The 15,464-nt window shown below is 39.1% G+C and overlaps 1 protein-coding gene across 2 annotated transcripts in view; it reads right to left on the bottom strand.

Annotated features, from left to right (window-relative positions):
• Positions 1-15,464, bottom strand: part of IMPG1 (interphotoreceptor matrix proteoglycan 1) — a 152,139-nt gene that overhangs the window by 78,144 nt on the left and 58,531 nt on the right. For both annotated transcript variants that reach the window (XM_011942932.1, XM_011942933.1), the window contains 5 exons: positions 15,210-15,313; positions 13,446-13,586; positions 6,021-6,079; positions 2,343-2,363; positions 283-530 (listed from right to left, as the gene is read on the bottom strand). In XM_011942932.1, coding sequence (XP_011798322.1) covers positions 283-530; positions 2,343-2,363; positions 6,021-6,079; positions 13,446-13,586; positions 15,210-15,313 — 573 coding nt within the window. The remainder of the gene's footprint in view (positions 1-282; positions 531-2,342; positions 2,364-6,020; positions 6,080-13,445; positions 13,587-15,209; positions 15,314-15,464) is intronic.

The following is a 15,464-nucleotide window of genomic DNA, read 5'->3' as shown; positions in this document are numbered from 1 at the left end:
TTCTCTGCCTTGGTTCCGCTGGCTGTCTGCAGTTGACTTAGAACTGGACTGAAACCCTTGGATTCTCCTAGAACTGCCCTTGGTAAGAAGTGGGTACCAAAGACATCAAATGAGACACAGGAAGGAGTGAGAAAAGCTAGAAATGATACCATACATGTTCCCGTCACAGTAATGATTGACTTTAGAAGACCCAAGTTAAAATGACAGTTTCCATGAGACATTCACATTCTTAGTCTCTGTCAAAATGACAATAAACTCAGAACTAAGCAATCACTAACTGACCATCAGTGAACTGAATTGTCCCCACATCCAAAGATTGCTCTTCCTCTAGTGCTTTGCTGATCAGCCTTTTGAGGTCTGTAGCTGTGAGATAGATCTCTGGTTGCTTGTCCTCCTCCATGGTTCCACGATAGACTTCCTCACTTTCAATTTTGTTGGAATCAAAAGACAGGAGGTCACTTGCAGGGCTTTTTGCTTCTGCACTGTGTCTCTTAAAGATGGCTGTAAGTTGCATCTCTGTGGAGCTTGAGCTGTGGATAGCAGAAGACACATTCCCCACCCAAAGCCATTGTTACATGCCTTGTAAAGAGAGTCACTAGGTTGCTACAAAGCTGCAGGATAGCTTCCACCTCTTTCCTGATGGGCTCTGAGAGAATATCCCACTTTAAAACATTTCAACATTTGTCAGAAACTTAAACTATGAAAAAAGAACAAACACGTACTTTTGGTTCTAAAATAGAATGGCAGGAGGGAGTTCAGTCCACCACAAAGAAGGATTACTAACTGAATCAAGCAACTATAGATTTTTACCTCAGGTTTTTTGTTTTTTGTTTTTTGTTTTTTTTTTCCGACAGGGTCTCACTCTGTTACCCAGGCTGGAGTGCATTGGCATGATCATGGCTCACTGTAGCCTCGAAGTCCTGGGGCTCAGGGGATCCTTCTGCCTTATCCCCCAGCATAGCTGGGAATGCAGGAAGGAGGTGGGCTAATTTTAAAGTTTTTTGTAGAGACAGAGTCTTGCCATGTTGTCCAGACTGGTTTCAAACTCATGGCTCAAGCAATCTGCCTGCTGTGAACTCCCAAAGTGCTGGGGTTACAGGACTGAGCCACTGTGCCCACCTAGGTCTTTTTGAAAAAGTGTTTTTAGTCAAAAGTTGCTGGTATTGACCACTATTTTTTGTGATCTTGTAAGTCATGCCGTACCAGTCAGGAAGAAGGACAAATTATCCTTTCTTCTACAAATAGCCTCCTTTAGGAAGGTCTATGAATTAGCAATGTAAGATATAGCAGTAGGATAATAGTATGTATATATATACACACACACTATATATAGACTATTGTATATATAGTGTGTATATATATACACACTATATGTATGTTAAAAAGTCCAAATTACCCTTCTATATACCCACATATATGTTGTAACCAAGTAACCAAGTCAAAGGTTCAGTTCTTAAGGCTATTTCTTTTCTACTTTTTTTCTAAGAAGTATTTTTTATTTAAAAAATACAACTTTAAATGAAACATAACACTCTTTTCCCTCAAGCTGCTTTTAAAATAACATCTTAAAAGGAAGGTGTGAGAAAAGAGAAAGATAAGCAGTACATAGGTAGCTGTATTTATTATCCTATTCATTAACTCAAAGCTTTTTTGCATGCAAAAATGAAACAGGATTCTCTACATCTCTGCCCTCAGGAATCAGGTTTTACCTTTAGTTCATGTCATAAATCTATACAGAGTGATGTAGAAGTGTTTTAAGGCCACAGAAACTGATCACGTGTATTCCTGGTGGTTTTTCAGACCATGCAATCATTTAGAGTCTATTGTTTGTTATTTCACTAGTCAATTACAGAGCCAAAGTTGGGTTCTTATTACTGAGCTCTCCAAGGTATAGTGAGTCCTTTTCTCAGTTCACATTGACCTTGGAAAGGAGCAAATTAGTTTCTCTGCTTTATTCCAGACTTAGGTTGATTCCATGTATGTGTGTGCTTTCAGATAGACAACTGCCCCATACAAATGGCATTTAAGAAATAAAGTATGCTTGCAGCACAGACATGTGTTTTTATTTTCTAACTATACCTTGAGTATGACAAAATCCTGTTTAGTTGATCAAGGAAATGTATACCTATATACCACATAGTGACTTTGACTAGAGAGTTTTTTTTTTTTTCTTTAACTACTGGGTAATTGTTCAATTACTTCCATTCAAATAAGAAACCATCAAAAAGTAATGGGCTTATCCCAGACATTATATGTAAAAATTATTTGTGCAAAATCAGTATATAAATTTGGGGGAGGGGGAAATGTACTATATTTCAAAACATAAAAAAAGTCCAAATTACCCATCTTTTTCTTTCTTTGGTCTTCATTTCATCATGCACAATGGAAACATGAAAAAGAGAAAAAATTTTAATGACATTTCTTGAGACATTCAATGAATTCTTTTATGTACAAAAGAAAAAAAATTTCCTTCCATTCTCTCTTATGTTTGTCCAGAGCTTCGAAGGAAACATATAAACTGCCATCAGAATTTGAATGGAAACTTTGAGAGCGATATGAATCTAAGGAAGTAAACATCATTATATGTTTCTGATTAGGATTTGAGCCTTAGTTCAAAGATTATCTGTACTTTTGGTCTTCTTCTTAAATTCCTTAATGTCTTCCTATTCCACCTAAAGAGGCTGGAAATGTAGCCTATATGTTTTACATTTTGGGTGGCGCTGGTGCAGGAACATTTTTAAAAAGTACTTTGTAAATGGATTTCTCAGTTCTTACTGGCATTAAATGATTAGTTGATTCTTGAAGATAATTTATCTGAGGCAAAACCGTGGAACTAGTGTTTTCTTGACTGATTGTTTTTTGAATTGTTGTAATCAGTAAGCTTTGAGGGATTGGTCCAATTCACCATGGGAAAGCTTGCAAGAAAAAATAAAACTTGTTTACTGGTTGAGTGGTCTGTACCAGAACGTTTACATGCATTCTCATTTAATCTTTTCAGCAATGTAATCCCAGCTTCACAGAAAAGGCAACAGGCACATAGAAGGAGGTGTCAAATGGGAATTGCAGGGTTGAAACCCTGGCCTTCCTGACCGCAAGCTTGGCTCATTTTTCCATGCTACTACCTGCTTGTGCATGAAAAAAGACCATTTACTCACCAAACTGATGAAAACATTTTGGACTCCTTTGGACATATGTATGAATTCAGTTTAGTAGTTATGTCCAGCTTTCTCCTTTTACATTTCAAATGGCAGTTGCTGCCAAAGACACTCTACACATGTGATAGGATTGGGGTTGTTGCCCATTCTGCCTGGACTATATGAACTAATCGAACTTTCATCCCCAGATGTAATGTGACTGAAATGTACCTGCTACAGGCATACCACAACCCTCCTTCTGAGGCAAGGAAGAATTTATGACTATTTAACTAGTGCTGCTGTATGGGGTAAGACCTCCTTTTCTACCAACCAGACACTCATCCTGCCTCTTGCTTGTTTTCAGCAATAGTTTGTAATCCATGAGGTTCTGTAAAGAGGCCAGGCTTCCTGGGTCAAGACCCTAGTCCTGTTAATTTTCAAATAATTGTTTCATTGAGGTATCATTGTGATAAACAAACAGGACATATTTATGGTATACAATCCAATAATTTTGGTGCCATACACCTATCAAACCATTACCACAATCAAGATAGTGAGCATATTAATCATCCGCAAAGCTTAGTCATCCTACTGTGCCATTCTTCCCCTCCTATCCCTATCTGCCTCACCTTCCTAAGCAACTGCTGATCTGTTTCCTGTTACTATAAATCGGTTTGCATTTTCTAGGGTCTATTATAAATAAAATAATGATGTACTTTTGTTTGACTTCTTTCACTCAACATAGTTATTTTGAGATGCACCCATGTTGTTGTGTATTCCAACAGTTCATTTCTTTGTTGAGAAGTTGTCTATGGTAAGAATAGGTGACAATTTGTTGCCCTGTTGATAGACATTTCGGTTATTTCCAGGTCTTGGCTACTAAGAATAAAGTGGCTTTGAACATTTGTGCGCAAGTATTTGAAGGAGTATACTCTCTAACAGGACTGCATGATTGTTAATAGTTTTCTGCCTTTGCTGAGAGATAAAGCAATATTTAAAGTGGAATTTTCATTGTTCATCCTCATAATTGTGTTAATGATAAGTCCTAGCTACTTCCCAGTCACGTTGAATTCAGTGAAGTCACCGATAAAAAAGTACTTGTGAAATTGTAAAGCAACCTTTATACAAATGAGCTGGAGGAAGGTCAGTACCAGGAGACTCACAGGGTCTTTGGTCTTCTTCAGGGATCTGGCCCACAAAAAAGCAATTTCCTTAATAATATGTTTACTTTATAATATTGTGAGCATCATTATTAATGATTACAATTTTGTCACTGTCATGAGCATATTATTTATTGTATTCAAGGGCCAAAATATTTTCTGGTGGACTAAATCTTCATGTCATCACGGAAATCACTGGGAAAATGTGATCAAACTTACTTTGTAAGCATCTTTGGCAGAAATAATAATAAATCCTTACAAAGTTAAGCACTTGGTAAAAATTCAGTGTCAAGGGATATATCTTTAAAATATTTACCTTGCAAAATTCCATCATCTAACATTTGGTTTACTTCTAAAACATATTTTTTAAACACTAGTTTTTCATTTATTGAAGGGAAGTGGATAATGAACATTTTAATACTCACCAAAAGAACTGTTCCCATCATTTCCTTCAGCTTTAAATTAAAAATTTGTTCTTCCACTGCAGTGGTTTATTCAGAAAACGTCTGCATTTATGCAGAATATTTTTCTATCAACTTTTATTTTTCTCTAATCCATCTGATTTCACAGAAAATACTACAGAGCAGCATTTTGAAATAAAGAAAAATGAGTCTGCTTTGGTAGATATTAAGGGTTTCATCTTTTATAACTTTCACTTTTCAGTATTTCCTTTCTCTGGAGTTACACAAATCAGAGGGGCCTGATAGCTTTGGAAGAAATAAACCAAGATAGCTCCCTGCAAAGCTATTTCTTTTTCTGGGCCTGTGGAGCCCTTGCTCTGTGCATCTTCTTGCTTTAAGACAGTAGGCAGTGAAGGAGCCAGAACACTTCTAGGGAAGCCCACTCTCCTTGGTTTACAAAGCTCGTTTGGGGCAAGAAATCTCATTCTGCTCACACCAGGACTGACACTTACCCTGTGGCACATTTTAAAAATAGCACATCATGAGTTCACCTGTAGATGTTTTGAAAAATGAGAACTTAAAGAAAAGATTTAAAAATTATTTCCCCCAATCATGAACCCACATGAGAGTGCTGTGATGCTGATGGATACAGCCCTCCTTGTGCCAAAGATGTGGGAACATGGTTAAACTCTTTTTAGTGTGGCACTATCTTATGATCTTATGTTTTTATTTAAAATTTTAATTTAATAATTTTTGAGTGGTAATAGAGTACTATGAGTCAGATGTCAAAATGACATGAAAGGTATATTTTAGAATGTCTTGCTTATGCTCCTATTCCTTTCCACCCCATTTTCCCAACTCTCCTACCCTGATAGCGATGACTTTTTATTGTTCACTTATCTCTCTTGGGCAGCATGGTTTGTTTAAATAGTGATGCTATTTAGCATCCCATAGGAAACCAGGCAATCAGACACCAAGGCAATTAATTGCTACCTTGTTTTCATCTGTCTCTACTGAGGTAGTTTCCTAAGAAGCTCATTCGTAACCACATGGCAAAGGACAGTAGATGAGCTCTCTATAGAGAGCAGTATTTCTGATTCCCAGAAGAAGGAAGGAATACTTAAGGAAGTGCTACCCCTTAAGAATCACCTGGAGTCATGTTCTAATTAGACAGTTCCTTTATCAGAAACATATTCCATTTCCAGGATTTGGCAGAGCTAAACAACTGGGGAAAAAGGACCTTATAATCCCCATGACATTGCTTTTAAAAAAGGATAGGAAGAAAGTAATTTAAACATTGAGAAGAGTTTGATTCTCTTACTTACCTAAATCCTAACACATGGATTTTTTTGAATCCTGGAAGTTTCTTAAATATCTTTTGCATCTGCAGAGAGAAAAACATTTATAAAATACTCTTTGGTTCTACTGGGTCAGTTCTTGCCTAACTGAAAAACCTAAACACTTTTGACGAGTTAGGGGAAGAGCTGAAAATGGAAAATTATTATTTTTTCTTTTTAAAAAAATCTCTCCAAATTAATCAGATGAAAATGAAAAATTGAAACAACTAAGGAGGCCAAACTCTTTGTTCCTAGTGATTTCCAAAACCAGAAGAAAGTATTTTCCTATTTATTTAAAAGCTGTAACTGGGTAGTTCTGATCTGCTCTTATAGTTACTTCAAATATAATATAAAATAGCTTTAAGGTGATATTTGAAGGAAACTTTTTTGTTGATAGGAATTTTACTTATACACATAAAGTAATATTTTCTGAAAATAATTATAACTAGTGGTAGCTATAATATTTTAATTATGATATTTTCTGAATTAATGATACGGCTTGGAAAATATAATGTGAAAGGGATGATTACATTCAAAATGGCTGCTGCACCTAAACAAAGTGGTAGAAATAGATTCTAAGCTAATAGATTAGATTTACTCTTAGATTCATATGGACTTCACAATACATTTTCTTAATTAATGTGATCTTACTGAGGCCTGTTATCATAATATTTTATAATTGATGTACAATTGCTCCATCCTATTCCTGTATTTACTTTCTACTTTAAACATAAGGAGCCATCGAGTTTTCACCTTCAGCCTCCCTGCTTCACACACTCTCTCCTTTCTTCTGGAAGCTCTACTGTAGATGCTGTGCTAGGTTCTGGGGACACTGTCACATGGACAAGTACTGCCCCATCCAGCTTTCCCACTGGAGACTGAGAGGCAAGAGACACTAAGATGAATGGATAGTGGTTGAGTAGTGAAGTTTGGGAGAGAAAGCAGGGTGAAAGGTGAGACTGAACAGGTGAGCAAACACTCATCCCTTTCCTGTCTTCCCTGTCCCCTCTCTCGTATCCTTGTCCCCAGGGGATCTCATTTTCTCCCATGACTTAATTGGTCAGTGATACGCGGCCTTGAGTTCTCCACATAAATATTCCAACATTTGCCACTAAGTGAATCTGCCCAAACCAGGGCCATTCTCTTCTTCCCAAATCTGCCTTTGTCCTCAGCCTCTTTGCCTCAGATGGAGTCATGAACCCCGATTATCTTCCATGCTAGAAAGTGCAGCATCCCTAGATACCTTCCCTCCCACCCCCGACATGCAGCCACCGACTCTGGTTGGTTTGAATTCCACAAGGTCTTTTGTTTTCCCCATGTTCTTATTCACAGGGCTGGCACACCCTCCCTGAACCAATTGTCAACCAGAAAATGTTTAAATTTACCTACAGCCTGGAAGCCCTGCCCACTTCAAATTGTCCCGCCCTTCTGTACCAAACCGATGCACTTCTCAAATGTATTTGATTGATGTCTCATGCCTCCCTAAAATGTATACAGCCAAGCTGCACCCTGACCGCCTTGGACACATGCTCTCAGGACCTCCTGAGGGCTGTGTCATGGGCCGTGGTCGCTCATACGTGGCTCAGAATAAATCTCTTCAAATATTTTACAGAGTTTGACTCTTTTTGTCGACAATGAGGACAGTGTTTCCCTGCTTCCACAATTGAATTCTGTAACCATCCTCTCCTCCAACATACCTTTTAAATCAGAGTGGCACACCCTCCTCATCCCCACTCCTGCACTGCTGAAATGGGCTTACGTGTGTGAGTGGGCAGAGAAGAAATGGTTTTCTGGGTGTGTTTCTGGGTGTGTTGGGAGAGGAGGAAGGAGGAGGTGTCTCCTTGACTACATTTATTTCGAAGTTAATCTTTTTATTAAGAATCTTCACTAACAATTCCTTGCTGGACCCACTGAACAAGATCCAACTGTTTAGAATATCATTTAAGACCCTCCAGGATCTGCACCCCACCCTCAGGTACCTTACCATTCACTTCCTGCTATCATTATCCCCTTGGCTAATATCTTGTCCTTTACTGACACTAAACTAACCCCTGTTCCTTCCCACACACAATAAGCACTTCTGTTTCTTCAGGTTCCAATGAATTATTTTCTATTCCATTTTTCCACCCTCTGCTTATTAACTTTCCCTCCTCCCCACACTGCACCCATTTTCAAAGCCAGCTCAGACATCTTCTGTACTGAAAAGCATTTGTAGAGCCCCAAAATCAGGTTCAATTATTTCTTCTCTTTACTATTCTAGAGTTTATTGCAGTATACCCCAGAAAAGTCTGTGAGGTACATGTCAGTTTCCCTCACTGAGATCATGATCTTTAGCCGTGTCTTGTTTATTCTTTTCTTTACCTCCCTCCTTCTATTTAGCAGATTGTCATACACATGGTAGGGACTCAGCAAATTTTGTTTAATTGAGTTGAGTGCATCTCTTCATTCTCTAAATTCATTATCATTCCGCTGTGTTGTCACCATATCAAAAATTACTGCCAACTCTACATTATTCGTGTGAAGGACTACAGCAGTGATGCACAGATAATCCCCAAATCACTTACACTGGGCTTTAGACTGTAGTACGATTTCTTTTCCCCCAGCAGACTGATTTACCTTTTAATTATATATATGCTTTGTGACAATATTAAAAGCAGTTGCATCCCCTGAACATAATTGGAACCACGGTGACGAAGGTAGCTCAGCTTTTGAGTGATCAGGAGCTATTTGTACAGGATGGGGTTTAAATATTGGTTCTGCTACTTTCTAGCTGCCAGATCCTGAGTTTATTGCTCAATCTCTCTGAATCTTGGTCTCCTTACCCAAAAAGGAATAACAATGATGACTAATAAGTAACAAGTGCCTGGCACACAGCTAGGCAGTTAGTGATTTGTATTATTTACTTTCTCATTCTCTACTTCTCCTACTGGATTACCAGTTCCTGAGAGACCACTTTTCTCTCACTCCCCTAAGTGAGCACACAGCATGGAGCCTGGAAAGAGCAGAGCAAGTCTTTAGTTAGTCATTTTTGAAACTCAGAGGGAGGAAGGACAGGAGGTGGGTCCCTGTAGAGGACAGTGGCAGAAGGCCTGGGGAACAAGTTTCTCTGTCTCCACCCACACCCTGCCATGGGCTCAACAGAAATCTAGGAAGTTGGGTTCTGCAAAGCTAGTCTTTACTCTGAGGGCAGGCAGGAAGGTCTGTGTACACGCTTCGTGTCTGCTGTGGCTTCCTAGGACAAACAGCTTTGGGACCACGGGGAATTTGCCATGCCATTTCAGTAACCGCTCCAGGGATTTAACATTTAAATCTGAGCTGCAGTTTCTGGAGCAACAGATTCAGATCCTGAACCATCCATTTTTCTTCTCCAGGGTACCAGAGATGCTGTTATATACATGAAAACAGCCAATCGACCCTGGGACTGGCACTGGAGATGCCTGCAGCTGCAGCATCAGCAACAGGGAGCACTGCGGGGGAGAGCTCTCCTCCTCTCCAGGAGGGCTCCATGGCACTGGCTTGGGTGGAAGGCATTTATTGTTTGTGTTCATGCCCTCTTTGTGAACCTGTCTGGGATTGATTAAGAATCAACTTTGTTTAGGAGTGTGAGGAAGGCATCTAGGGAGGAGATGACAAAAGCCTCAGTTAATTCTGCTAAATAATCTTCTGGGGACCTTCTAGTCATGGAGCACTAACCACTAAATTGCTAATTAAGTGCCCAGTTAACCTTATTAATAATACTGAATGCACAGGGGCCTCCCTGATTCTGCTGGAATGTATGTTAACTGGGCTATAAAAAGGCAGCCGTTTTGAGTTCTCATGAATGTTTGCACAGGAGAAAGCATTCAGACAACAACTAAATGATTCCTTTTGACATTTGTATTAAATTGCTCATTAGGTTTATTGTGGAAATTAAATTACTGCAAAGCACTGTCCATTAATTCCTGATTAGGCCTGAATGTCTGTGCTAATGCAGGCATTGGGCTGTGGTGGGGCTGATTAGTTATCTGATGGCAGGCTGTGAGGTGGTTGGGGCCCTGCTGGGGAGTCTGGTGAGGGAACAGATGTCGTAAGCAGAGGGGTTCCATCTTAGAGAAATCAGTGACGACTGTGCAAACGGAACCATCAGGACTGATGCCAGGGGTCTCTGGAACAAGATTGGGCAGGGTATACTCTTCTTTGGCTTATAAGTTTTTCAGAGGCTAGCAAGACATGCCTCTTTGGCCGGGCATGGTGGCTCACGCCTGTAATCCCAGCACTTTGGGAGGCCGAGGAGGGTGGATCACCTGAGGTCAGGAGTTTGAGACCAGACTGATCAACATGGTGAAATCCTGTCTCTACTAAAACTACAAAATTAGCCGGCCGTGGTGGTGCATGCCTGTAATTTCAGCTACTTGGGAGGCTGAGGCAGGAGAATCACTTGAACCCGGGAGGTGGAGGTTGCAGTGAGCCGAGATTCACCATTGCACACCAGCCTGGGCAACAAGAGTTGAACTCCATCTCAAAAAAAGAAAGAAAAGAAAAAGACAGAAGACATGCCCGTTTGATGATGACACAGTAGTCCTTTCCCACAAATATTTATTTGGGAAAAATAGGAGGCATGGCATGGTGGTTAAGAGCAAGAGTTCTGGTGCCAGGCTGCTTGGGTTGGAATCTTGGCTTTGCCAGATAATAAATGTGACACCGTTGGACATATTAATCTCCTTTCCTCAGTTCCCTCTTATAAAAAGAGGAAATAATATTACTCACTTATAGAATGAAAAGTTAAATGAGTTAGTACATGTGAAGCATTAAGAAAAGTACTAGCTATTATGTCTACACACAGCAGTTTAGACTTGGAAAGGAACTCTGAAGTCATCTTCTACAACTTCTAAGTGAGGAAGTTAGGCTAGGGATCTCCAATTTCTCAGAGCTAATTTTTTGGCAAAACCAGGACTAGAACTCTGATTTTTAAAAAATGCCAATGTATTTGCATTACTCTACATCAAATTGTTGTAGGTGTTTAGAAAATTGACACTAGATCATCGAAGAGCCTATGGCCAGTTACTCTGCTTTGAAGATATTCTGACTATATTAAGGAATTGCCAAAAAGAATGTTCCAAAGAAAAATAGTTTGTTAACGAACTATTTTTTAATTCATTTGGTCTAATAATCCATGTCTGAGTAGTTTTCCAGTTCATAAATGCCCCATGCTGATTCTTTTACTTTGACGTTTGTAGAAAGAATTCTTTACATTTTATTGACTGAATGCTGATGCAGAGAGAGGCTGGAGGTTAAGAATGTTTCACTTATTTGTCTCCTCTCTGGGTGAGAAGAGATAAGTATTGAATTCTCCAAGCATGAGAAGGGGGCCTGTTTGTTCCCTGGCCATGCTGAGTAAGATTCATGTGCACTCCTGTTGTCCACAAATGTAGTTCTTGGCTATGTAATCTCATGGATGCTTCTATTTTCAGTTGCATTTATACAAATGATTACTGAGTAGTTAACTGCATCCCAAACTCTGTATTAGAAAGTTAGGCATCAGAGATTGAAAGAACAGCTCCTGTTCTCTAGGAGAAGCTCATAGCCTGGTGGCGATGAGTAGGGTGAATGAAGAGGGAGGAATAGAGACAACAAAGGCCATAGATACATAAGCAAGCAATATCAAGAAAGGGTGTTGTGAAAGCAATGAGTGAGCCCAGGAAAGACACTGGATGCAGAATGGGTAGAGGAAACTCCATGTTGAAGTATGTAAAACAAGACTTGGGGAAGGGCATGCTAGACAGAGCAGACAGCACATTTAAAGGCTAAACAGTAGGAAAAATTGGAAATAGTTTGCATTCCTGGAAACTAGAGTGAAAAGGAGGGGGATGACAAGGAACTGGTATACGGTGAGGCTCAAAAACAAAACAAAACAAAAAAGGCAGAGATCTTATTATGGCATATAGATGCCACACTCAGCATAGTAGCTGGATTTATCCTGCAGGGAATTGAAGAGCGTTTGAATTTAATTAGGGACAGACAGATGTAACAAAGGTCAGAGATGGAAGAGAATCTTGGGAAAGCTCCTCAGTTTATTAATTGATAACATGGACAATATAATTGCCTTCCTCTTATCACCCATGAAAAATATTATGTCTTTAAATTGCATCAAACTATAAAAATAGAAATATTATGTAAAGACAAAGTATTATGAATTAAGAATTTATATTTTAATGCAGTATCTTCTCTACTTGGTGCCTAATAGTCATTTTATTTTATTTAAATCTACTTTATTGAGGTATAATTGACATATCAAAAGCTGTCCATATTTAATATATACATCTTGATGAATTTGTCTATAAGTATATACCAGTGAAACCATCACCATAATGGTCATCTAGCTATAGAGCATCTGTATAATGTCTTTCAGTTAAATGAGATTTTAAACCTACTAATTTTTATTTATTTATTTTAAATTTCATTCATTTATTTTTTGAGACAAAGTTTCACTCTTTCACCCAGGCTGGAGTGAAGTGGCACGATCTTGGCTCACTGCCACCTCTGCCTCCTGGGTTCAAGCAGTTCTGCTGCCTCAGCCTCCCGAGTAGCTGGGATTACAGGCACCCACCACCACACCCAGCTAATTTTTGTATTTTCAGTAGAGACAGGGTTTTGCCACGTTGGCCAGGCTGGTCTTGAATTGCTGACCTCGAATTCCTGATCTGCCCACTTTCGCCTCCCAAAGTGCTAGAATTACAGGCATGAGCCACCGTGGTTGGCAAAACCTACTAATTTTTAAAGAAAATATAAATGTAAACACAGTAGTCCCTTTTTATCCTCTGTGGAGGGTACATTCTAAGACCCCATGGATGCCTGAAATTGTGGAGAGTACCTAATCCCGTATATACTATTTTTTTCATACATACATACCTATGATAAAGTTTAATTTATAAATTAGGCACAGTAAAAGATTTACAACAATAACTAATAATGAAATAGAACAACTGTAACAACATACTACAAGAAAAGTTATGTGAATGTGGTCTCTCTCTCTCTCAGTATAATGCCTATGTGATGAGGTGAAGTAAGGTAAATGGTGTAGAAATTGTGACATATGTTAGGCGACTATTGACCTTCTTAATGAATTGTTTATATCTGGAATTTTCAATTTAATATTTTTGGACTATAGTTGACAGGGTAACTGAAACTGTGGATAGAGGGGGCAGGTGGGGACCACTGCAGGTTTCGAGAATAGAAAAGCCGGAATAAAAAACTTTCCTGGAGATCCATTTGTTCTGACATGTTAGGATCCATTGTAATTTTGGTTTTCTTTTGAATGGTTGAACATGAATGACATGAGAAGCTGGAACTATTCGCCATAAGGGCTTATGTCCTATCGGCTCCCACCTCTCAGTCACAGCTTGGGGTGTGTTTGTACGGGCCGAGTCTACTCACCTGAAGTTGGGACTTTCCTGCTAGCTCCTGGTAATATGGTGACTGAGAGTCAGCGAGCTCTGCCTTGAACCTCTGGTTTACCAGAGAGATGCTGAGCTCCACCCTCTGCTCCTCAGACACAGCGAGTTCTGTTTCTCTTTCCTGAGTTAAAAAAAAAAAAAAAAAGAACTCTGTTAACCTAAACTACAAATAAATGGTTATTTTAGATAATATATGTTGATACTGTCTCAAGAAGTGGATTATGAAGGCTTAAGTGTTTTGCAATCAAAATCCTTTTAACTAGAACTTAGAGAAGAGACTAGACTGGTTTAATGAGAATATTTGTGCTTAAATTTCACATTGAAACTAATTAGAAAGTACTATCAAGCCAAGAGAAAGTTTGAAATTTCTCTCAGAAGGAATGATGTATTTAGGCCACCTTTGGAAGCAGGTGGCTAAGAACGGAGGCACAGTTCTGAGGATCTGGACTCGGCTCCATCACTAAGGGCCAAGGGGACATCCTTCTTGCCTGTTGGTGTGGAAACCAGCAGGGGTCTCTCATTGCTCTGAATTCATATGGGTTTCCAGGGCACGGAGAGAGCCCAGAACTCATTTTCAAACTTGGGTTTGACAGAGTTTTCAACCTTGGATTCCCAGAAGATACTAAGGTCCGTTAGTTTTCTTAAAAAAGTAAAAAATATATCTGCAGAAAGTTGAATATCTCTGGTTACGTACATTGTCTCTTATAGTGAAATTAGAGTTACTGAAGCTGAAAGAAGAGAACGGTCAATGGAAATTGCCCTGAAGGACAGAGCTCAACGGGTAAATGGTAGCAGATGTATTTCCTCCTCATTTCTTGTCACAAACTCCCCTCTGCCATGGGCGTGGACAACATTGCAGCCTCTCTCTAACTTTAGTAGGACACAAGGAGGATGTGGATCCACATTTAAAAGACTTCTGATGTTTGTTTAAAAGATTTTCATTCATTCAAAAAACACACATTGAGCATCTGTATGGGTGTAGCTTGGTGCTAGGATCAATAGGACACTAAAAAGTCTAACATGCAGTATTCTTTAGAAGCTTACCATTTTGTCAGGCAGATTGGAAGTTTCATGGAACATTTAAATGAATGTGAAATGAAATATTCTGGGGATATTTAATCAGAGAGAGCAACTTGTATTAGTTTGTGAAGAAGATGGGACATAGGGGTTGTGAGAAAAGAGATGACAGATGAGTCATCTCATGTGTCAGAGTGGTGGCCAGTGCTCCCCTTTGCCTTAGGACACGGTGTTCACTGTGTTCTGTGTTTATTTTTCTCCAGTTTTAAACACAGGATTTTGATCATGTTGATATCTATTTGACGTATTCATCCTGGACATGACTGAGAACAAAACCTTCACTCTTACTGTCAATATAGAATTATACTTCAGTGGTGAAAGAGCTTCATAATTGATTGATTGATTCATTCTAACACTTGGTAAGCACCAATACATTTAAGTTCTGTTAGGTGCTGGGGCAAAAGGGCTCCAGCGCTCCACAGCTTATAATTAAATTGTTTCTTGTAACTCCTCTCCCTTTATTCTAGGTCTCAGTCTATGTTTCCCCCCTCAGTACCTAAGAAGAAGTCAGAATAAAGAATGGAACAAAGTCACTGACTTTTAACCGAGTGACAAAAATACAGCACTAATATTATTGAATGGATGGTTTATCCATTCTCTTTTCCTGTTTTGCTAAAGAACAAAAACAGACACATGAAGAGCTAGATCGACTCTAGGAACTTCTTACTGTTGTAGGTATCTTGGTATCATTGAGTGCATTATCAAGAATTTCATTGAGGAGGGTGTCATCAGGAGTGACAGGGAAAGGCCCAAGTGAGACGCTGGCAACATCTGTGAAAATTTTAAAAATTAAGGACACAAAAATGAGAACAGAGGAGTTTAAATTAGAATGATGTCAAAATTCAATATGCTTTTTTGTCATTCTGAAATTTACAGATGTTAGGAGCCTTCTGAACTCATCTTTTTAAGATCACATAAATAT

Source organism: Colobus angolensis, unplaced genomic scaffold, assembly GCF_000951035.1.
Source record: "Colobus angolensis palliatus isolate OR3802 unplaced genomic scaffold, Cang.pa_1.0 Scaffold213, whole genome shotgun sequence".
Lineage (NCBI taxonomy): Eukaryota > Metazoa > Chordata > Mammalia > Primates > Cercopithecidae > Colobus > Colobus angolensis.
This window is presented reverse-complemented; position numbering and strand designations above follow the sequence as displayed.